This window comes from Rhododendron vialii, chromosome 8a (genome assembly GCF_030253575.1).
Source record: "Rhododendron vialii isolate Sample 1 chromosome 8a, ASM3025357v1".
In the NCBI taxonomy this organism is placed as follows: Eukaryota; Viridiplantae; Streptophyta; class Magnoliopsida; order Ericales; family Ericaceae; genus Rhododendron; species Rhododendron vialii.
Window position 1 is genome coordinate 32,646,871 of NC_080564.1, and position 23,962 is coordinate 32,670,832.

Genomic DNA, 23,962 nt, shown 5'->3' on the forward strand with positions numbered 1-23,962 from the left:
TCTCTCTCTCCTTGGGGTTTTTTCCTTTTTTGAACTCCACACTATCCCGCTCTCACGCTCCTGTTATTTTCTCTCTCTAAATCTCTCTCACAAGAAGAGCTCCCTGCATGATTGACCTTACCCACTTTTTGTAGAGGACTTTGAGCTCAGAGACAGAGTAAAGGTTTAGCTCCACATTGGGTTTTGTTCGCCTCTGTTGTGTACATTCCGATTAGGGTTTTGCGTTTTGTGATGGACTTGATGATTTTCTTGAAGTTTTGAAACGTGGGTTTCATGTTTGAATGGAAAGAATTCAAACGTGAAGGTTGGATTTTCTTTAAAACCCAAGAAAACGGTTTCGAAAGGAAAGAAGTTGAATTAGAATGAATCTGGTGTAAATTTTCTTAAACATTTTTCTTTTTTTGGGAAAGAAATCCAGACCTTGATGCACTGGAATTTCACTTTTATCTTAGCAATCAAATGGCGCATATTAGTATATGACTTTTCTTTGGATAGATCTCTCTACCATTGTCTCCTCTTTATCTTGAATGGTTTTTTTTTTTTTTTGGCTATCTTTCTTTTCAAATTAGAATTGATGCTTTCAGATTTCTGGAGAACTGTTGATGTGAGTTATGCATGTTGGTTTGTTTTCAAGTGGGTGAATGGCTATTGCCAATTTCTTGATCGTACATGTCTTTTCTTGATTTAAAATTTCTTGATCTTTTGGCTGCCCTTTCCTGAAGATATTTTCCCCTGATTATATAAAGTGTGTTTGATTTGTACCCAGTTCTGGTGTCTCCAAATAGAACTTGGTAAACCACTGCATTACGAATGTTCTGTGTATAATTTCATCGATTTAGCTCTTATTTTAAGAGGTATGTTATTATCTCATGTGGTAATAATGAGTTTACGTCCAATATTTTGTTTTGTTTTTGTCTAACATCAATTTGGACCTAAACTTGGATGCAGAACAGGATGGGTGCAATGGCACTTATTTCAGTGCGCATACATGTAAAAGAAGGCTATTGCGTTGGGTTGCATTTTTCCTTCTGATATTATTACTAAAAGAGAAGGTTATACAATGGGGTTTTCCTCGAATAACTTAGTGTACGATAAGGAAGTTTGACTTTCTTCCTTTCATGTATGAAAATCTTCAATCAGCTCTTGCCTTTAGAGACTTAGAGTGATTGATTAAAGTCAAGTTTCGCAGAAGAGTTTACAGGCTAGAAGAAGTTTTCACTAGTTATTTGAATATAATAATGTTCTTCTTTGCTTCCACATTTGGTTCTTGGATAATGTGGGCAGTTTCCAATCATCATTGTTCGTTTGAAATTAATCACAATGCCAAACAGTTCGATGCTGGAAATCGAATCATCAGATATACATCTTTGTTTACTGGATTGGATCCCTTGAATCGTTCGTGAAATACATCATTGTTTCCATACATCAGTTGTACATGTTTTTGTGCAATCCTTTTGTTCATTTAGATGTGCACTACTTTGCTCGTCGAAAGAGTTAGTGTTGTTTTTTACATACAGGCGTTGCAGCTTGTCACTTCCCTACCAAGCAACGCCCCATTTGACATTTTCCTTGTTTTTTGATGGCCCTAATATATGCATATTGTTGCAGGTTTGATGAGTCCAATTTGTCTTTGAAAGCACCGCCTTGTTCCTTCACCAAGGCCTGTAACTATGAAGAAAGGGAATCTGGCTACTGCTAATTTTGGAGAGCCGATTCCTCGAATAACACGAGCTCGAGCTGCTGCTTGTCAGCAATCTGGAGGGATTTACCCTTCAAAAGCAACAAAGAAACAGGATGAAAACCGGTTTTCAACAAAGCAGCAGGATCAAAAGCGCGTTCTACGGACAAATTCAAAAAGAGCAGCCCTAGATGAGGTGAACAACAGTGCTCCTGTTACTTCTGGTGTTCAGAACAAGAGGAGGGCAGTGCTTAAGGATGTCACAAATTCAAAAAGAGCAGCCCTAGATGAGGTGAACAGCAGTGCTCCTGTTACTGCAGGTGTTCAGAACAAGAGAAGGGCAGTGCTTAAGGATGTCACAAATGTTTTCTGTGATTCCTATAGGAACTGCCTCATGGCGCCAAAAGTTCCGGTTTGTACACTATCCTTCTGCTGAAAATTTGTTCGATTTGTTTAAAATGACAATAACATGCAGAAGAATTCTTCTGTACTACTTAGTAGCTGAAATTGGTCATTTCAGAGCTCACTCAAATTTGGCTAGTTATTCTGTTTTCTGAGCAGCCTTTTTTTGTATAAGAGGACTAACTGGTTTCAGAATTTGTGCATGATCAAGTAAAAGCTGCAGCCTTTCGTATTTCCAAAATTTGCAGATAGTTGCTGAGTTATATGGATGTATATGACACTGGTTGCAGAGTTTGTGTATTTCGTAATTTGACATCTGTTACTTATGCTGATTGTCAGAAAAACAATAGCAAACAGACCAGAAAGGGCTCAGTGAATGTTTCCAAGGTTGCTCCCTCTGTTGCAGTAGCAATGCAGAAGCTCCCAGCTGATTTAAAATTGAAAGCAGCTCAATTATTTCTAAATACAGAAGTTAAATCCTCAGAAGGTGAATGTCCAGTGGTGTGGGAAAGCAAAATAACTTTGCAGAGAGGGATTACTGTACAAGGGTGTTATGACAATCCTCAGACTGGGAAAGAAAACACGGTGCCTTCCCAAGCTCAAAAGTTTTCGAAGAGAGGTTTCCTTCCGGACCTTGCCTTTAAATTTCTCATATCCTTGAACATGAAAACATTTACCAATTATGACACTAATTGCATCTGAAAATCACATATTTCATATTTGAGCAGCTGATGGAGAGCATAATCGTTCTTGAAGTTCATATGCTTCCAACGTACTGTGTTTCGGTTGAATGCTTCACACTGACACCCTTAGCAATAATTTTTTTACTTATTTATTCATTTGCATCTACTGCTAAAATACTGTAGGTTAGAGCCCCGATTTGGAGGGAAAATCAGCAGACAGTAATCAAGAGCTGTGATGTCTCATGTCGGACTTGCTAATAGTTATGCAATTAACGGTGACAAACACTATGGAGTATGGAGGGATACATAAAGGGAAATTATAAGTTTAAATCAGTAAATGCTGATCTGTAATACTTTTGTATTAGAAAAAGAAATAAAATGCAGAAAAAGAGGCAATTAGATATGTCAAGCTTTCTGCATAGTAAAGGCTTTCATGATTTCCTGTTTCCTTTGATCTAATGCTGTAGGATTTTTGTAAGCTGTAAATTAAATGAATACTCTAGAGAGAATTCCACAACACATGGAATCAGTTTCCCAACTGATGGAATCAGTTTCCCAACTGCTGCTTTAAAGACCGCTCTTTATCACCTGTGCTTCCATGCTCCCGAGAATTGATGGTATTATATGGTCTCACTCATTTAGGGTATTGCATTTAAGTACAACATTCTCAACACTTTAGCTGTTTCCTAGTATCTTAGGCCAATCTTTACCCATCTACAGTTATTGTTTTTTCAAACTTCAATAGTTAACTTCAACCAGTTGTGCATATTGACTGATGCTTTTTCGTGTCCTGCTATGGTCAGTGAAAATCACTACTTCACAAGAAGGTTTCACTATCATGGCAACCGCCTAATAGAAGGTCCATTTTCATCAAACTTCGTTTAAAAGATGAGTTGCAAATCCATTTTCGAATAAGCCTTTCTTGGATCACTCCTTACAGCATTGCTTCCCTTCTCCCAAAAGTTGATGTGATTATACCGGTTTAGTCATTCATAGGATGCCATATGTTTGTAAGTGCTGTGTCTTGACTCTTGATACGGTTAGAGCAATATCAAGGCTTTACAGTGGGGTTTAGCTCCTACATCGATGTCTTGTCTTGTTTTTAGTTCTTTGGCTTTTGTTTTACATGGTGTATTATGTCAATTCACTTCTCACCAAGAATGACATTTTTGGTAATCGACTGCAGATAAAGTTGGCCTTGGTGGGAAGTCGGAATCTATCAATCCAGACATTATAGACATTGATTCTGACCACAAGGAGTCTCAATTGTGCAGCCTCTACGCTCCTGATATCTACAGCAATTTACATGTTGCGGAGGTTTGTGATGTCGATGTTATTTGATCTGTTTGTCGTTCTTGTACTGCTGATGATGATCAGCTTCAGAGTGTAATTTCATGATTTTATGCATTTGATTCTCTCCCCAAGTAAATGTCAACGGTTGCAGACACATGACCGCAACAAGTAATAACTACCTCAAGTTAGTGAGCGACACTTATTTTGGCATGCATGCTGAATATACCTTCTGTGGCATTTGACTATGTTACATCCCCTTTCCAATTCCATCCTGTGAAGCTATGTTTACGATACTTCTTGTTTAGCTTGACAACTACCCTGACATTGATTTTCAATGTTTTCATTTCCTCCAATACTCAATAATGTCTCTCCTTAGAAGAGTCTTAGACATTCCTATAGGATGAAGTTAGGTGCAGGGTCACTCTCCAAGGAGTACTGAGCCAAATCTTAGACGTAGGGGAGCAAGACTAACGGCCATTTATCGGCTATGTTGAGAATAAGTGTCCAGTTTTGATGGCCAAAAGCCTGAGATAGTTTATGAGATTTTTAGGGTTTGTATGTGGTAACAATAGGGGAGAGGTTGAGAGCTATCTTACTTGGATTGCAGATCGTTCTGGTATGAGGAACAAGAACTTGAACAGGATGTGTTACATCACATTTCCTAGAATGTGGTACAATAAGGGTAGGTTTCTTTGTGTTGCCATAAAACGAGATAGTAATTTCATAATACTCATGCAAAAAACACATTTCTAGGAGCATAATGACCAATTTGTTTCATATTTGTCTCTCCAAAACACTACTCCCTATGTTTTCAGTTTATAAGATTTGATTGTTTGGGAAAAATTGAGGGTCGCTTTGAATCGCTAAATGCTGTTTGTGACCGCTGGTGTAACACATTTCGGAATGTGCAGTCCAATACATAAACCGATAGGATAATTTCATTCCCCAGTTCCACAGGTTTGGAGTGAAGAGTAAGGATTTAGAGGCTTTTCAGAGACTATGAAGTGAACGGATCTCATGGATAGCAATAGTGCCTAGAAATACTCCATATGCTTAGCAACTATAAATTAGAAATATGTCGTTGTCATCTCCTACGTGAGTAGCCGCTGCTTGTATAGGTCAATCAGACTTTCCTGTCCTGAAAAAGGACTCTGACTTCCTGTTTGAAAGCTAGGGCTTTTAACCTCTAAAATGTTTTAATGGCATTCTGCACAACCATTTCAATCACAAAACAACCTTGACTATCAGTAACTGCTAAGATTCTAACCTTGTGCTGTCTCTTTCCCTATTTTTCTCTCTACAAGATGCCTTACAATAATATGTGCTATACCATTTGTTTCTCCAGCTGATGCGAAGGGCACATACAAATTTTATGGAAGAAGTACAGCGAGATATCACTCAAAGCATGAGGGGAATTTTAATTGATTGGCTTGTCGAGGTCGGTGTGGTTTTCACCTTGTTACTAAATCCAGCAGTCGAATTTATGCATTTTCTGTTGCATATTTATTAATTGCAAATGTACCTTGGAAGTGAATGCGGGTTAGTATTTTACTCATTAACATGAGATGATTTCCTCAACTGGCATCCATTTGTCCTTTGAACAAGTGAAAACTTGAGATTGATATGTTTTGGATTTTAGTCATTACTCTTTCTCTGATTGCTTGTAATTTTTTTACGGAGCGGAGTGCAATTTTTTTTTGAATCGAATATCTGATCATTTCGCTGCAACATCATTATGCCATGTTCTCTAAGGAACTATATTTGATTAGGCAAGTCTTTAGAAGACAACAATCTTGCTATTGCTGCTACCTCTAGAATTGCCGATGGTTATTATTGAGGGAGAAACTCTGTTCAACTGGCTGACCACATCTACATTGATAATACCGTTGCCCAAAGGTGCATTGGTTGGCCTTTGTGCAACCTTTGATGGTTAGCAAATAAATAAATAAAGGATCATTAAAAGCACTTTCAATTTTTATCCTAGTCTTTTTCACAGTTAGGGTCCTATTCCCACTCAGAGCAGTGCTGCATTCACGCTGTTTATATCTATGCGATCCTTATCATTTGCTATAGTGATGCAGAACCAAGGAAAGGGTGGAATTAGGACTTCAGCTACTTAGTTGCCTTGGTCAATTTCCCGAGACCCAATTTTTTCTTTGTACTAATTGGTAGCTTTTTCCTCCTTTCTCCTTGGTGCATTACAAAAATATGCTAGTGATCTTTTAGGGCACTTCACTACTTCCCGAAGTTTGAGTCGGTTCTCCAAGAATTGCTTTTCTGTTTTTTGTTGTTGTTGTTCTGGAAGTGGCCTTTCAGAAGATATATTAATTCTCCCAAAGAAGCATCCTCTCTGCTCTTTCAATTCTTCCTAAAGTTAGTTCTAAATTTCTAACGTTTGCCTGGGAAAAAATTAGATACTTCTTCTTTCTTGAATTTTTGAAGCAAGATAATGTCTTGTTATCTAAAGGTTAATCTGGTATACATGTATAATAACATATTACAATCACTTGGAACATCACGTAACTGAAATACGTAGGCACATATATAATCTTAGTATGTCATTCATATGTGTAGAGATTACTCCTTTTTGCCTATTTCTTTAATGTTGTTTTTTCTGAAGGGGGATGTAATTATTATTTTTAACTCGGTTTCAGGTATCTGAGGAATATAAGTTAGCAGCTGACACACTATATCTCACAGTGCATTTCATTGACCTGTTTCTCTCTCAAAACTATATCGAAAGACAAAGACTACAACTGCTCGGCATCACTTGCATGTTGATTGCCTCGTAAGTTTGCAGTAGTGTAATTCAGAGCATGTGTCTTTTCAGATCTGTTGTATCAAAATATTAAGCTGGAGGCATGTATTGTACTCAATATTGTTAGATAATACTGTCGAACTCATGGAAGAAACCAATGGTGATATGTAACTTATCGATAGAATTTGCTGGGTTATAAGGCTAAAAAGAATATCGGTGTTCATCTCATGTGCATCTCACTTAGTGTAATACTTATGCTGAAATCGTAGCAAACTCTTTTTCCACGATGCCGGTGGCTCCTGACGTGGTAGCAAATGGTTTGAGTGAGAGGTCACTCAATCTGTGCAGAAGCTATCCAATATATCACACTTAATTTATACATAATATACAGTAATGACGTCACTATCACCTTCTTTGATACCCAGGCTTTAGAGTTCCATGAAAGTCTCCGGGGAGATATGACTAACTAGGCCATTTTAAGGAGGTTAGAGAGTTGGAGATGTGGTTAACTACGTTTATGTTAACGTAGTGGATAATCAACGAGGATTACTATTCTATTTGGGGAATATTGTATGTAAATCAATTGATTACACTGAATTTGTAATGTTTATGTAGCCTGTAATATGATGAAAATGCTAACTTCTGCCCATTAGGCGGAGGATAATGTGTAGAAAGTGTACTGATATCCGAAAAAATATCCAAACTTGTTTGTCATTATATGTTTATTATCGTCAGCCTAACGGTCGAGCAAGATCGTAATATGATTTGTTTCTTTATGGCTTAAAGGAAGTATGAAGAGATCTGTGCTCCTCGTGTGGAGGAATTTTGCTTTATCACTGACAATACTTACAATCGAGAAGAGGTATGTCCCCAGTTTCTTCATTTCTTCTTTATGTTAGTTTATTAGCCAAATTGAATACATCAATACTCATATGATCGACAAAGATAACGAGGAAATCTCCCATGGAACTGAAAAGCATATTGTTGTGGATAAGTGCCTCTTGAAACTCAAATTTCTCTTTTCGCTTTAGCATGTTTATATTGCTCCTAAAACAAACCAAACGTAACTAAGTCTTATCCTGTAGTACCTAGCATGAAACAAATAAATGTAAATTCATTGCCGTACTTGAACTCCATTTAATATTATCAAGATACTCTTCACAGATGCAATGTGAACTTGTGGTCCTGTTTGGTTAACCCATAGTATGGTGCTGAATCTACATTTGACTGGATATGGTTCAAATAGAAAGTCGAATTGGATGCAGATATTTCATGTGTATAAGTTGTACTCAGAATGCCATGACCACAGTCACCACTCTGATAGTCTGATTCAATTATCTGTCGACCAGGCTACCATTCCACGCAGTCGTTCTCATGCTGGATCGGTTGGCCATCACGAGTGATGCAAAGGATATGATTTTTATCGTGACTTTTATTCCTGAAAAACCTATGTTCCCTTCCAACTTTTGCAACCTAGCATAGGCATATAATGATGCACTGCACTGCAATGTGTATGTTGTCCTTGTCCATCTGTAGAGTATGGTTGCATATTGTGTACACAAAACTACGAACACTTAGTGTTAGAGGAATGACTCTTTTTCAGCTGTCTGTCCATTGGATATTAATCTTCATATTTTTTTCTTTTCCTGAAATTATGCTGGCTCCCTATTGGCTGTACCAAATTAGCTTATCAAGTAACTGGCAGGTCCTCAAAATGGAGAGTCAAGTTTTGAACTACTTGGCCTTTCAGCTTTCCTCACCCACTGCGAAATCTTTCCTGAGGTACTTCTTCTTCCCTATAATACTGCATCTTCATTGCTTGTGGCCTATGTGTAATCACTTAAGCCTTATGCACATCTTACTGTTTACAGGAGATTCTTACGAGCAGCACAAGCTTCTTACAAGGTAAGATTGTTGGTTGAGGTCATGCATAAATTTTTTTGGGCGTTCTCGGTTCAAAGATAGACTAACTTTGAATTCTTAATCATTTTTCCCTTGCAGACCCCTAGTCTTGAACTGGAGTTTCTGGCCAATTATTTAGCAGAACTGACATTGGTGGAATATGAGTTCTTGAAATTCATTCCTTCAATAATTGCTGCCTCAGCTGTATTCCTAGCCCGATGGACATTAGATCAGTCAAGCCACCCATGGGTATGTATCCCCCCGCTTTTGTTTCTTTATTTCCACTGTTGAGCTCTAGGTAGTCGGGTTTTCTAAACTTGTTACTTCACTGTGATACATTTCAGAATGCAACACTCGAACACTACACGAATTACAAGGCATCAGATTTAAAAACTGCAGTTCAGGCATTGCAATGTTTACAATTGAATACTGACGGTTGCCCTCTGAATGCTATTCGCTCGAAGTACAAGCAAGATAAGGTAAGAAATTGTGATTGAATGGTTGAGAAGATCATCATGCTTGATCCAAGATTTACCATCTCATGCAATGTGATGATTGTATGCTAACAGCAGTATATTTTGATTTAGCAGTATAAATCTGTAGCAGCTTTGACTTCCCCGGAACTTCTTCAAACGCTTTTCTAAGGAGCATCTTTAACTTCCCCGGAACTTCTTCAAACGCTTTTCTATGGACAGAATGGCTGATGTTGCCATAGCTACAATGGAACGCTAACAGAAAGATGACGACACCCAACAAGATGAGAGTTTCCTCTTTATTTTGGCCTCTCTTCCTTGAGGTTGCATCTGATGTCTTATCCTAAATCTTGTTTCTATTTCTCTTCTCAGTCCATATCTATTCTGTTCTTTTCTTTTCCTTTTCTAATCTATGTTCATAATTCTTTTGCAAAACAGTTGGGTTTGGTTCTTCCAAACATGTCTTTGTAAGCTGAAGTCTAGATGTAGATGTCTAAGCCCCCCAAGTGGTGGAAGTTCTCTGTCTGCCAACTTGGTAGTCACCTGACAGGAAAAAAAATTGGCTTTTGGTTGATGTAATTGACTGTATATTTTGCTTTGTTGCCAAGGGATCACTGGATTGACTGTTTTTATCTCAACTGATTGTACAACTCATTTTCTTGCGTGTTCTCTTTTTATCGGATAAATGTGCGGGAATTTGCTGAGAAGAACTACATATGTGGAAGTTGATTACATGGAGCCTTCAAATATTTGAATCGATAACGTCAGACCTCGAAATACCTGGTTGACATGAAAAATGTTGAATTTGCCCCTATCTCACAATTTTCCAACAAGATGCAGGCCTTTAAACACAATCCTAGCACCTATCAAGGAGTTGTACCATTTTCGTAAGGTCTGATTTTGATCTTTGAATTTGTGAAGAACTTTGTCAAAGAACCAATGATGTGGAATGTCCTACCAAAACTAACCCTTGATTCCTACAAAAACATTCTTAGCAAAAGTTCTTTTTTAATTGAGCAATAGCAATTCTGCACTTACTAAAGTGATTTTTTTTTTTTTTGTTAGTCCATAGAAGATATCATATTTACATGAGATAAAGAAAGGAAAAGCTCTCTAAGAAAGAATACCCACATGCACGTGAGAATACTCGAACTCATGACCTCTTAGTGAGATGCAAGAGTCCTGACCAATTGAGTTAGCTTCAATTGGTTTCACTTACTAAAGTGATTAACGAACTTTTATATATGCCAACGGAGAAAGCAAGACTATATACTCGAATCTACGGTTCAGCTGTTTTTTTTTTTTGGTAATGCAGGTTATCTCGGTTAAACTTGCATGCACCTCGTACTCTCGAGGGTTAGTTTTGGTAGGACATTCCACACCATTGGTTAATCACTTTGGTCAGGGCGGAATTGTTCCGTTAAAGAAGAAAAAACTTTTGCTAAGAATGGTTTCCAAACAGGGCACATGACTAAAACGTCCTAAATAAAACATTCTTTTCATAAGTTACTACTAGTCTTTCTTTTCTTTTTTTTCTAGAGATCTAATCAATTTGATTTAGTATTTTGCTAATAATACCTTGCTAAGATGATTTTTGGATTGATTGTTCGAAAGACACTCATAAGAAACTAGAAAAGAGTTTGATCAAAAATTGAAAGCCAAGATGATGCGGATGCATATTTTGGTAAAACCACCCACTGGATACAAGAACAGTGTTTTTTTAAAAATTAATTCAAAGCATTCTGTCAGTTTACGCCCATATCGACTAATTTCTAATACTCAATTTCATTATTCTCTAGCAAAAGCCCAATTAAAAGCCCCAAAAAAACTCCATGAACGGCCTCGAATTTCGAGTTAGATAACATCTCAGATGTTTCAAATTTAAGACACATTAACCCTAAATCCAAGCCTTTGCAGCTAGCTAGGCTAACGCCGCACCAACTTACGCCTACCACGACAATATTCTGGAACCCAATCTCGTACTTCGGGGGGTTCCGATTAAAGTCGGAAAACTTCCTTCCAGCATGGACAAGGACGAGAACCCCAAAGACCCAAGCCTTCGCCACGGGCTAACCTTGGCGGTTAACTGATGGTCAGTTTTGCAAGTAAGCTCTGGTCTTTTCCAAAGGATGGTTGAATCGTCGTCTAGTCTTGCTTGCTCTCATATTCACACACACACACACACACAGAGAGAAGAGAGAGAGAGAGAGAGAGAGAGAGAGAGAGAGAGAGAGAGAGACGATGACGACGGCTACCAAATCAAACTCCTATTCAATGCCCTCCGAGAATCAAGTATGAATGTTAAATGCTTCCTCGATTCTACCTCGATCCACGAAATCAAGTATGAATTCAGTCATTACTCGCTCTTAATGCCTTATCATGACATGCAATTTTGTTCTCACTCATCTCGGGAATTCAGCTTATGTCGCATTCAGAAAGTCTGCACCACATACACCTTTAAAACACAACCAGACGCAAATCGTGTCAGGTGCATTGCAAGGTTCCAGACTCAGTTATGTCCAAGATTGTGTTTTAAAGTTGTGTTTGTAGCATTGCTATTTCACATTTCATTCTTTGCTGCTTCTTTCTTTTGATTATTGGACCTGTGTTTGATTTATGGTCAATACGTGCTCCAAAATCAATTGGGTCCGCTACATAAATCCGTTTATTGTATCGAGTTCCACAATATTCAAATTTTGTACTACTGCCCTCCGATGTCCTTCATAATCGAATTCATGTCACGATGATTGAATTGGTTTTTTTAAGTGCTGGCTATCAACTATCTAACGCACAACCTTTGTTCTTTGCTTGGGAGCGTGAAATGGGCGAAGTTAGCTAGATAATTCGGATAAGCATGGGCACGCATCTTTGAAAAAGTTACAATTATCTGGATAATTTGTATGCTGTACGTCCTTATGATCCTTACAGAATACTACCCATGTACTACCATTGATAGAACAAAGGAAATACATTAATAAAAGTGCCTAAAATGCTTTGCATGCTCGGTGATAAAAATATTATTAAGAAGACAACAAAATATTAACGATTAGCTAAATAGAACCACTTTTATTCTTCAGTAAAATTCTTGACATTTTTTTTCAGTTCGATATCAATCTACAACAAAGTAACGCGTTCATATAATGAAAAATGCAAGTGCCAACACCACGTTTAAGAGAATATGTTCAACATGCCTTTGACTTCAAATTGGAATGCTCGGTATATGAATGCTAAGATCAAAAGGTTACAAGTTGCAACAGGTAACAGGTTTTAATAAAAGGCTAAAACAATATATTGAGATAATATCTCATGAGAGCATCATATGCCGTAACATGTTTCACATCCAGTGACCAAGTTTTTGAAAGTTTGTTGTCTTATTATGACTAATACATCACATGGAGATTTGACTAACCTTATAATAGTTTTTGGAAAATTCATCAAAATAAAGATATTTTGGGTAGTGACAGGGCGAATGACATGAGCACTCGTATAACAAATAAAATGGAAAAAAAGGTTAACAATGTATTGCAATGGAGAGAGAGGTGTGAAAGAGGTTTTTTTTTTTGGAAGAGAGACGAATAGATTTATGTGTGTTTTAGATTTTAGGATTTTGGTTTTCCTCAGAACCCCGTGGCCTATACGAACTGTGTATGTCTGACATAGTATGGTTATTATTATTACTATTAGGAAAGAACAATTTATGGATATATCTTCAGTTAGATTAGAAGCTATGGATTGGTTTTGACCAATAGTGCTCTAAGAAAGTGGGAAAGTTTTGTGATTTCAATTTTAGAACTCGACAATGGAAATTGAATCCATAATTGCTCTAGAGATGGGGCAAATCATGCTGCCCCTATCTATTTTCTCATTCCTTTCGACCAATTGGTGCTTTCTTAGGTAAAATGGATCCTGTTTTGTTATTTTGTGGATACTTACGTGGGCTGGTTTATATTTAAATTTGGCCTACCATGATTTTTATACGGTGATACTTGTTGCTCTTAGAGCTCTTCTCACGATAAGTGACGGGCATAGGAAATACGCGGCATTAGCAACTGTGGGGGACACTAATATATTTTCCATCTGATTCATTTTCACTATAATGAAACGAGGTTGAAGTTACTTACCTATTTCTGCTATAATGTACTACTTTAGATAAAAGGCTATGTAAAATAATCTGCCACACAATAACTAAAACCTATTCTTCACCAGTTAATCTGGCTACCCTTTATTCACACAAGAAAAGAGACAAGCTTTCTCATGGCACAGAGGATGCTTCCAGTAAAATGAACCTAGGCAAAGTCCCAGCAGAGAACATCCAAACAGCACTCGAAAGTCTCGCATCAACGGAAGCAGCAACGCATTGCGCACCAACTGTTTCAATGAATGCAAAAGGGCAGGAAACAAATAGTCAGAGATAGAAAACAAGGGTTGCAAAGATGGTCAATATTTTTTCCTGTTCTTTTCTAAACCATGTATGAATCTTGGATTCGACAAGGAAAGGAAAACGAAATTATTTGAACTGAATCATTTTTTATAGGTAACCGAACAGAAAGGGATTTCTGTTTTTGTCAATTACCATCTGTTTATTTTCTTCCCTTTTTCATAACCAGAATCAGTACTAGCACAACTCTTAAGAAGAACTGAATGTGCTGAAAAGGGTTTGAAAGGGACACAAACCAAGAATACAGCCATCCTTTTCTCTCTTCCCTGTTTTGGGCATGATCAGAGGCAGCCTCAGTTTGATTGGCTGTGGCTTCCATATTTCTCGTATGGTTGATTTGTTTCTTGCCTTCTACTCAAGTTTTTGTTGGTTGATTTTACAAAGTAAAAAACAACTTCTATCCAATTTTATAGGGGAGAAAGGGCCATTGGTTTGCTTATAGCACGAGGATCATTTTTGACAAGGGGAAATGCTGTGAAAGTGTGCTTAATGGATAATTAATGACGTTAGATTATTCGTGCTGTGAATTTGTATAGCAATATAGCGTGTTAAAGATCCATTAGTGATTACTATGTTGCATGCCTAACTTATAAACCAAGTGCTCTTATTGTTTACTTTGCTAATGATATTTGTTAACTTGTGGAAAATTGTATGAGGTCAGGATCTTTTCTTAGAAAGCTTTTACCATATGTTCACTGAGTGTTAGAGTAGGTATAGTGATAGCTTTTCTAGGGCTTTATATATTTCATGGTTTCACGATCTTTAAAGGACTTATCCTGTTGTTGTTTTTGTATTGCAAGGGGCTTGCTTATAAGGATAATGACTTAAGGGCATGATTTGTAGCGGAAATTAGAACTTAAATGGTACATGATTGTATCATTTACTCAGGATATGATGGCTTTCTGCTATTAATATTGATTCCAGATTTACAAGAAAACATGAATGTAGAAATAGGTTATTATGATGCTGTTTAATAGTTACCATGCGAAATAGCGAATACTATTTCGTTCTTGCAAGAGATTTGCCAATTTTGGCATTTGAAGCACTATTTCTTGTAATTGTTCACATGCATTTGAAGCAATATTTCGTTTCCACAGCATGGAATTAGATGGAGAATCCATGCTGTGGAAATGAAATATAAGGTCAGCGAATTTGTGGAATAGATTGTTGTATTGATGCACATTGATTTGTCCTCTGGTTTCCATAGAAGCTTCCATTTATCAGTATTAGCATTTAGGATACATTTACTAGTGCATGTTTATTAAACACTTTAAACACCTAAAATATGTTGATCTAATCTTTGATAGTTGTGGATGTTCCCTTGGCTTTACATGTCTCTCTCCTTATTTTATTGTCTATCAGAATGTACTCTTTAATAATGCGTAGATCTGGAAGACCGGATCTTTCTGCATTATTGATACTTAAACCAAGGCTTTCCAGCTCCCAATTTGATACTTAAAAAATAAAAAGCACATCTTTGATGAGGCAAGGCTACCTCTCTCCTTGTGTGTGTGTGAGAGAGAGAGAGAGAGAGAGAGAGAGATGCAAAGAGATGTCATAAGTTCAGGATTGTCACTAGAGAACATCGTCACTCGTGGTAGTAGTCATGTTAACCATAGTTTCCATTGTTATTGTGAGAATGAAAATTGTGCATTGCTAAAGGAAGATTTGTTATTTGTGCTATTGATGTTTTCACTTGAGTAGAAACCTGACATTAGGGATAAATTATTTTTGTAGGTTTTTCGGGCTCTAAACAAGTTGTTGGGGGTAAACTTTCCTGCTGCAAATCAAGCTTAGACTTCAGAGTTGATAACACAAGACAGATTCAACACACCATCATTACATCCTTATCGTCTGGCTATTTGGTATGCATCAAATCCCTCATGAGTTTCTTGTAAATGGTTACTTCATAAATTTCTAACTCCGTAAAAGAAATGGTTATGAAAAGAAGGGCACCTTATCAGTTAAGCTTATGGACATGAATTGGAAAAGTTGTTCTAAGGTAACATTAAAGGTGGTATTATTCCAAGTATGAGAATGGAGTACTAAGCCTGCACCCCTCAATTTATAACCTATGACTACATATCAAGGAACGTTACTTCATAGATTAGCCAAGTGTGTGACCTTTGATTTTATTAGAAGTAAAACAATGCATGTGAATTTGCTTTGTCGATTAGCCAAGTGTGTGACCTTTAATTTTGTTAGAAGTCAAAACAACACATGTGAATTTGCTTCATGGTTTAGCCAAGTGTGTGACGTTTAATGTTATCAGAAGTAAAACAGAACGACACCTTTATTTCATACAAATCTACTTTCACAAGCTCGCGATTCTAGGTCACTCAAGGTGACCAAAGATACAGAAACAAGAAAAAACAATGAAATTGGTTGAGAAATACACGCATAACAAATTAACAACACATAGCAATCCCTTCTGAGGAGAAACACTAGGAGCAATTGCAACACAGAATGTCCAAACAACACTCGCAACTCTCAAAGCAGCAAAAGCAGCAACACGCCGTGAACAGGCTGCAATCGAAAAAAGCCAACAAATGTCATGACAATAACAAACTAGCGGAAAAATGAAATCGCGGAAAACCCAACCAACTATTTGTTCTTTAAAACGATTTCTGGAAACAATTACCCTTAACTGCATATGCTTTTATTTATGTAGCTCAATCCTAATTTTCCCCCCTTTTTTGTATTTGTTTCGTAGGTGAAAAATATGATAAGGAAGAGAAAGATACAGACCAGGCATAGAGGCAGCCTTTCTCCTCTTTCCGCTTGTTGACATGATCCATGTATGACATACCCTGACCTCCTGGAGCATCCATATCTCTCTCTCTCTATGTGGTTTGATGAAAAGACAGAGTGAAGTACTCTTTGCAGTGGCTAAAAACTCTCTGTTTTGACTCAGATGCAAATGGAATAGAGAACTGCAGTTTCCTTTATAGAGGGTTGAGGTGAAGGGGAATATCTTAATGCTTAATATACCATCCACTGGTAATATGCCACTCTTACCCTTATCAAAGTTGGATAATATAAATGTCTCTGTCGGCTTCTCTGTCCCTCCCTCTCTCTTTCTCTCTCTGTGATTACTCTGGGGAGGCATTATCGGTCTTCCATTCCACATATGCTCCTTCAATGGTTGACTTGTTGGGGCCGGCCAAAATGATTCCTTATTGGTATAATGTGAACCTCAACAAAAAGGTAGAAAAAACAATTCATAGTAACAACAGTTTGGAGGTTGGGAGTTTGGATGGCATTAATTATACTTTTAGACTGGGAACTACTCTCGTGGTTAGTAAATTTTCTTTCCTAACTTTTGGTCCATATATTTGATATAACACATTCGAGAAAATCAGCAAAGAATAAAATTAGGAATCGAAGTTGAAAAAAGTTGTAAAAAAATGACTAAAAACTATATTTTTAGAATTAATTTTGTTTTTAGTGAACTTTACTTGTTTTCTTTGTTATAATGTCTTAGTTTTTAGATTTATTTAGATACTTGAATTCATGGCAAAGGTTAGACAGCTAAGTAAACGCTCTTTTAGTCAGGATTAATTATTCTAGATACTAGGAGCTAGGAAGCACAAATACTTTTACATTGGACACGTATTCGTTTCGTATACGTTATAAAATATTGATACTCCTCTGGCACTGACAGATATACATATATTCTAGAAGTATCTACAATACAAAACTTAGTACTCCTTTTCAAGGTATTGGATACTTTTTTATTAGTCTCGGCCACATATTTGAATTTTTGAAATGAAAATTATACTAGCACTTCTTGCAGAGTACTAGAGCAAAATTGTTTGGCATACTGAAATACTTTACTTGCCTTTTAGAGAGGAAGATAAAGTGAAGAACAAATGGTATCTTCTTCTTTAGATATAAATTCTGAATATCTTTATTGTGTTATACATATGTTCCAATATTTTATTATGATTTCAACTAGTAAAAAGGAAAAAATTGTATACAACACTTAGCATTCAAGGAATTCAATGGTTTTTCTCCATTCTAATTTTGTATAATACGGTACTAAAAATTATAGATATATGTTTAAGTCTAACATATCCTAACAGTAGCCACACACAACTTTTTTTTTTAAGACTTTCTCGTGTTGTCGGATCCATATCGTATCGTATCTATATTTTGTATGTGTATTCATGCTCATAGGTGACATGAGTCTCGTAATTGGTAACGCCACATGTACATAATCTATTTCATAAATAAATGGTAGTACAAAAGATGAAGATAACAACAAAAGGTTTTATTGACATGAGTTGACGTGAATCATGAATTTTCATTTGAAAAAATATAACTTGACATGAATCATGAATTTTCATTTGAAAAGAAATAAGTGGACAAATGAAATAAGGGAAAATGACGGCCCAGGACGTGTTTTGATAATTAATACCCGCCAAGGACAAGTTAAGAACATTTGTTAATCCTGAAAATGTCTTTAGCGGGTATTAATTATTGAGTGTTGCTATATGTACCGACAAGGGGGGAGGGATTTCGTACCGACGGCCGCCGGTGGGCCGTCTCCGGCCACCGGACGGCCGATCCGAGCCGTCCAAAAATTCTAAAAAAAAAAATCGAGGGGCCTAACACGGGAATCAACGGCATCCGAGGTGTGTAGGGTGCTTGATCCGAGTATCCTTTTTTCGTGTATATAATACACGTATATACATATACACACGAAAATGGGTGCTCGGATCAAGCACCCTACACACCTCGGATGCCATTGATTCCCGCTAAGGGCCCCTTGGTTTTTTTTTTTTTAAATTTTTGGACGGCTCGGATCGGCCGTCCGGTGGCCGGAGACGGCCCGCCGGTGGCCGTCGGTACGAAATCCCTCCCCCCAGTCGGTACCTATATCATTTCTGTTAATTATCAAAACACGTCCTTGACCGTCATTTTCCCATGAAATAACTATTAAGATCAATTCTCATTTAAATTCACGAGATTATAAAGTGGTATCTATATTTTTTTTTTCAAAGTGGGTTTTAATCCAGTGCTAGGAGGAGCAGAAACAACAGACACTCTCCAAACAGCACTCACAAGTCTCAACACAGCAATCTACAACACCAAAATTTTCAAAATAAAAACTTGTGAAACATTTATATACGCGCTTGCGCGCCCACACACACACATATAAATACATATAGTATGCATACATAACTGTAGCTAGTAGAAAGAAAAGTGGAGATTTGATATCCGCTAGAAACAATGACATTGGAAGGCAGTGATTGATCTCTATTCTCTACCTACGGCAAATGATAAAATAGCAGAAAAAAAATACTTTCTTGTTTGTACATTTGACTTTTATATTGTTTTCGTTTGTCTTTATCTACATTCCCATGTTTTGATCTCTTATTAGTGCCATATTAATTTGGGACTTTGGGATAGAAACTGAGAAGAAAATGAAAGGAAACTTATCAGAAAAATAGTAATCAGGCATATAATAGAGAACAACTCCCCTTCTGCTAAATGCCTCCAATTTCAGGCGACATTGGATGCAAATGAGCTGGATTAGTACTGCAAATGGAGGGTGAAATTCCTCTTATGCTTATCACATCGAAATGTAATATGGTTGGTGCAGTGGACTGAATAGCGGGTCATTTTCCCGGAACATTTGTATAAACCCAACCAAGGGAGGCTCAAGTGGTACGCGACCCCGCCCCTAATCGCCGAGTGGACTGTTCAGCCCGTATCGTCACGGGCGGGGCAGGATCATGGGTCAGACCCTATGTGATGATGTGTACCAAAGGCGGAGCCATGTCAGTGCCGAGTGGCACCAGTCATGGCCCGATCACATGGCTCAGTTGAGCCACGTCCCCACAACCAGTGTGGCAGTTGGCAAGAGCTCGGCATGTCACTCCCTATATAAAGTTCATGACCAAACTCTTGTGAAGGTACACCATCCTTGTTCACATCTGAGCTCTGTACTTTCCTCTCATCACTCAGAGACTTACTTATAGCCATTGCAGTTGCCGGTCACCGACGGCCGGTTAGGCACTAGCAGTAGTCTCGTTTTGTAGGTCTAGGTGGAAGTAGAGCTTCATTGTTCAGATTCGAGCCGGAGGCTGGAAGAGAAAGGCAATCGGATAAACATCCCCACAGTTGGTAGTAGAACAAGAACCCAACTCTCTCCCACATGCAGACCAAAAAAGACTCTCTCCCACAAAACCCCCACCCCATCCTTAGAAAGCCCAACTGCCCAATAAAGATGAACACATTAGCCAACTGTTTGACCTTTAATTTTATTAGGAGTAAAACAGAACACCACCTTTATTTCATAAAGAATTCCCAATTCACAAACTCGTGACTCTGGGTTACTCAAGGTAACAAAATATAATTGAAAAATGACAACGAAATAGGATGAGAAACGGACTCATAATACATAGCATTCCCTTCTGCGGAGAAACGCTAGAAGCATTTACAACACAGAATGTCCAAACAACACTCGCAAGTCTCGTAGCAACAAAAGCAGCAACACGCCATGAACAAGCTGCATCAAAAAAGCCAAAATGTCATGAAAATAACAAACTAATGGAAAGATAAATTGCATAGCAGCCCGATAACTCTTTTACCCTTCAAACCGATTTCTGAAAACAATTCCCCTTATTGTATAGGCTTTCATTTATGTAGCTAAATACCTTTTTTTTTTTGGTGGGTAAAAATATGAGAAGGAATATACAAAAATACAGACCAGGCATAGAGGCAGCCTTTCTCCTCATGCCTTTTCTGGACATGTTCCACGTATGACATATCCTGAGCTCCTGGAGCATCCATATCCATTTCTATGTGTAGTTTGTTTGATAAAAGATTGAGGAAAAAAACAGAGGGATTACTATTTGCTGTAGCTAAAATTTCTGTGTTTTGATTCAGATGCAAATGGAAAGAGGGAACTGCACTTTCATTTATAGAGGGTGGAGGTGACTGGCAATGTCTTATTGCTTAAGATTCCACTGGTAATTGGCCACTCTCTGACTCTCACCCACTTTGATTAACGTTGTATATATAAATGTCTCCATGTGCAACACTGTCTCTCTCCTCGCACTCTCACTGAGGAAACCGAATATGATAAATATACTCAAACAATTTCTTAGAGAAAGTTTAAATGATGTACCAACCCCCAAAATTTTGTTGATAAGTACAAGTACAAGATAGGCCGAGATACAAGTGAGATTAAAACTTTTACTATCACAGGTATAATTTTTTTTCCCAGGGTACTGGTTACTTGCAAAACCTTGGATGGCTCTCTCTCTCAGGAGGCATTATGATACAATGTTTGGTCTTCCACAAAGTCTTCCTTCGATGGTTGTTGAGGCCGGCAACGCCAAAATGGTTGTAGGAAAAAATTGGAAAACACAATTCATAGATACAATGTAATAAACTTAATACTTAACCAAAAAAAAATGTAAAAATCTATACGACAAATTTTCAAGAATACAACTGCTTCTTGCCATTTTTATAATTATGTGTTCTACAATACTATATATAAAACCATAAAATATTCTTTACTGTAACATATTCTAGGCGTAACCACTTAGTATAGTAAGACTTTATTGTATTGTCGTATCTAAATTGTGTTCATATCTATATTCAGTATAGGTACTCATGTTTCATAGGTGACATGACACAGCAACGCACAATAGCCACATATACGTAAACAATTTCATATCTAGATAAATGGCAGTAGCGGCACGAAAGATGAAGTACAACAATGGCATACTTAGTTTATTGACATGAGGTGACTTGAACCTTGAATTTGCAGTTAAACTGATACAATTGGATACAATAAAATACGATTAATGTCGATTCTCATTTGGGGTAAATTGGTACCTAAATCAAGTTGAAGAGCGTCTTAATCCAGTGCTAGGAGCAGCAACAGCAGGCAGTCTCCAAACAGCACTCGCAAGTCTCAATGTAGCAACAGCAGCAGCACATTGCAAACAAGCTACAATGCAAAATTTGCAATAAAATAAAATAAAAATTGTTTTTTTGGGAGTGTTTTTTTGGGTGTCCCTTGAACCGCCCCGTTCATGTTTGTGTGTGTGTATTATATAGATAACCCTAGCTGGTAGAAATGAAGGAAGAGATTTGATATCCACAAGAAACAATGACATTGGAAAGGCAGTGATTGGTCTCTACCTACACCAAAAAATAAAATAGCAGAAAAATTATACTTTGTTGTTTGAACATTTGACTATCATACGGTTTTCTTTTGTCTTTATCTACTGTTTTGATCTCTTATTAATTTGGGACTTGGGTATATATCAAGAGAACAAGTCAGAGAAGCTAAAACTTGTTGGTTGGAAACTTTTCAGAAGAAGAAAAGGAGAAGAAAAATTGAATGGAAACTTTTCAAGAACATGTACAGATTTTTGTTCGAATCAACTCCTTTGGGTTAGTTCATACGGAGCTTTGCTTTAGCTTTAATTGGGCTCCCCGCGAGTGGGTTGTGTCATTGGGCCTCCGGGATCAGTAGAGGTGCATATAAGCTAACCCGGACACCTAAGTTACCAAAAAAAATAAAGAACGATTTAGGTGTAGATATAAATAGATACACACCAAGCATAGAGGCAGCCTTTTTCCTCGCGACGTTTTTGGACATGGTCATAGTATGACATTTTTTGATTTCCTGGTGCTCTTTCCATTCTCTCTCTCTCTCTCTGATATGCAGTGGGAGTTGATGAAAATTGAACTCCCCTTCTTCTGCTAAATTCCTCAAATTTCGGGCAACATTGGATGCAAATGAGTTGGACTAGTAGTGCAAGGGGAGAGCAAAATTCCTCTTATGCTTATCAGATTCACATTTAGTATGGTAGGTAGTAGAGCTAGAAAACCCAACTCTACTCACAAGAATCCCACCACATCCTTGATGCCCAACTGCCCAATAACGATGAATTGGTCCCCCTATATATCAATTAGGCAATCACAATTCAGAAGAACTGATCAATAACAAGAAATAATTCTACGGAATTGAAATTTTGTAATAAATGTGAGAAATAGAGTATCGAAGTTCGATCCGAAAGCATCTTAGTGACTGGATATCAAGTCTAGATCCGACTGGAGGGAGCTATAGTTTCAACATAATACACCCCTATGCGTCCTGGATTCTAAGATGGGTGACTGGGATGCCTCGGTAGTGCACCCCTGCATTACAGGGTAGGGTCCCCGACTCCTTTGCTATTTGCCAAAACGGTAGTGTTTTAGTGCCCTACAAGGCTTGTAGTGCATCTGTGTTTGGCTCAAACTTTTGCGAAAATACTCGTCGTCACAACTTACTTGATTTGAGCGAGGATACCTTTGAAAATCCTCAAAGGCAAGGTTGTTTGTTTTTGAACTTTTTTTTAGTACACAGAACACCAACCCAATCTCGAAAAAAAAATTCAAACTACAAGCAACCTGACGTGAATAGCTGCTTTTTTTGGAACTCACTTTCTTACCACTGCGGGACTACCATAGGAAAGCCTGCCCCTGCTATCTAACATTGAAATGGATTCCCGGATATCAGTAGTCTCTATGTGAATCTCTTCCCGACCGGGCCAGGCACAATCGCTGGTGCCGATCAACAAAGGTTGGTTGGGTCGCCTGACTCACCTTACCCGTCCTTACCTTATAGGGTCTATCAACAACCCCATCCCATTGGCTTCCCAGGAAAAGAACACAAGACGTTAGATCGTACTTAGAAGATGTTGTATTATTAATCCCCTCACTTTTTTTGGATAACACGAGGTTAAACATTCCTTCACTATTGGTCCAGTCGAGAAATTCATAAGATTTATCATCCACAGACAAACGACGAACAAACGACAGATCTTGAAAAGTTGGATGAATGCTCAAAAAAGAGGTTGCTATTATTGAGTTTCTTCAAGCTAATACGATCCAAACCCCATTACAACCAGTTAGGTCATAATTCTGGTGTTCCCAAGTTCCCCACACAAAGAACCAAATCCATTAACTTCCAACCAGTCCAATAAAACAGCTGCCATTAGAAAAACAATATCCACAGACAAAACTAGGCTACATATCCATATGACGGGAATACCACTAAGCACCAACCAACTACTACTCTAAAAAAGAATAAGCTATCCAATGATAGAGCGAACACCGCACAAGCACAATTTTTTTGGGAATCTGATTACGTGTATGAATCTCATAAGAATGTGTGGTTGTTAAGACATGGCCATGCGTGCCTTATGTTGTCCCATCACATAGATAATTGGTATATTTGGGGAAAGAAGACGCCAAAATCAAATTAGACCAAAAAAGGCTATCGAATTGGACAGTCAAACAAGTATTGAAAATAACAACATGCCT

The 23,962-nt window shown here is 37.7% G+C and overlaps 2 protein-coding genes and 1 long non-coding RNA gene across 10 annotated transcripts; 2 read left to right on the plus strand and 1 right to left on the minus strand.

Moving 5' to 3' along the window:
- LOC131335465 (cyclin-A2-3-like) lies at positions 1 to 9,827 on the plus strand. 5 transcript variants are annotated; one of them, XM_058370827.1, is made up of 13 exons: positions 1 to 157; positions 1,609 to 2,090; positions 2,420 to 2,699; positions 3,950 to 4,080; positions 5,402 to 5,494; positions 6,711 to 6,844; positions 7,601 to 7,676; positions 8,520 to 8,596; positions 8,686 to 8,719; positions 8,816 to 8,965; positions 9,061 to 9,195; positions 9,304 to 9,327; positions 9,373 to 9,827. In XM_058370827.1, exons 2-13 carry the CDS (start codon positions 1,671 to 1,673, stop codon positions 9,418 to 9,420), a joined length of 1,602 nt encoding a protein of 533 aa, XP_058226810.1. In that variant the 5' UTR covers positions 1 to 157; positions 1,609 to 1,670; the 3' UTR covers positions 9,421 to 9,827. The 5 variants fall into 5 exon arrangements, with proteins under 5 accessions (XP_058226810.1, XP_058226812.1, XP_058226814.1 ...); XM_058370829.1 differs by having other exon boundaries at positions 9,307 to 9,327; XM_058370828.1 differs by lacking the exon at positions 1 to 157 and adding an exon at positions 167 to 304.
- Positions 9,828 to 11,067: 1,240 nt separating this feature from the next.
- LOC131335467 (uncharacterized) lies at positions 11,068 to 21,066 on the plus strand. 4 transcript variants are annotated; one of them, XR_009202523.1, is made up of 5 exons: positions 11,068 to 11,530; positions 15,365 to 15,492; positions 16,341 to 16,627; positions 20,525 to 20,607; positions 20,865 to 21,066. XR_009202523.1 is itself a non-coding variant. In XM_058370832.1 (4 exons), the coding sequence occupies exons 1-4, from the start codon at positions 11,488 to 11,490 to the stop codon at positions 16,413 to 16,415; spliced, it is 339 nt and encodes a 112-aa protein (XP_058226815.1). In that variant the 5' UTR covers positions 11,385 to 11,487; the 3' UTR covers positions 16,416 to 17,023. The 4 variants fall into 4 exon arrangements, 1 of the variants encoding a protein (XP_058226815.1); XR_009202522.1 differs by having other exon boundaries at positions 20,525 to 21,066; XR_009202524.1 differs by lacking the exons at positions 20,525 to 20,607; positions 20,865 to 21,066 and adding an exon at positions 19,140 to 19,154.
- On the minus strand, positions 19,895 to 22,448 carry LOC131335468 (uncharacterized). The gene is made up of 3 exons (XR_009202525.1): positions 22,211 to 22,448; positions 21,482 to 21,596; positions 19,895 to 20,144 (listed from the first exon to the last, which is right to left on the minus strand). It is a non-coding gene; the product is annotated as an uncharacterized LOC131335468 (long non-coding RNA).
- Positions 22,449 to 23,962: the final 1,514 nt, after the last annotated feature.

Coding starts and splice junctions, on each gene's coding strand:
- LOC131335465 (XM_058370827.1), top strand. CDS start 1,671: ATGAAGAAAGGGAATCTGGCTACTGCTAATTTTGGAGAGCCGATTCCT. Junction 5,495..6,710: donor TAATTGATTGGCTTGTCGAG/GTCGGTGTGGTT, acceptor ACTCGGTTTCAG/GTATCTGAGGAATATAAGTT. Junction 8,966..9,060: donor ATCAGTCAAGCCACCCATGG/GTATGTATCCCC, acceptor GATACATTTCAG/AATGCAACACTCGAACACTA.
- LOC131335467 (XM_058370832.1), top strand. CDS start 11,488: ATGTTAAATGCTTCCTCGATTCTACCTCGATCCACGAAATCAA. Junction 11,702..15,364: donor ATTGCAAGGTTCCAGACTCA/GTTATGTCCAAG, acceptor TTATTTTTGTAG/GTTTTTCGGGCTCTAAACAA. Junction 15,493..16,340: donor CCTTATCGTCTGGCTATTTG/GTATGCATCAAA, acceptor TTTGTTTCGTAG/GTGAAAAATATGATAAGGAA.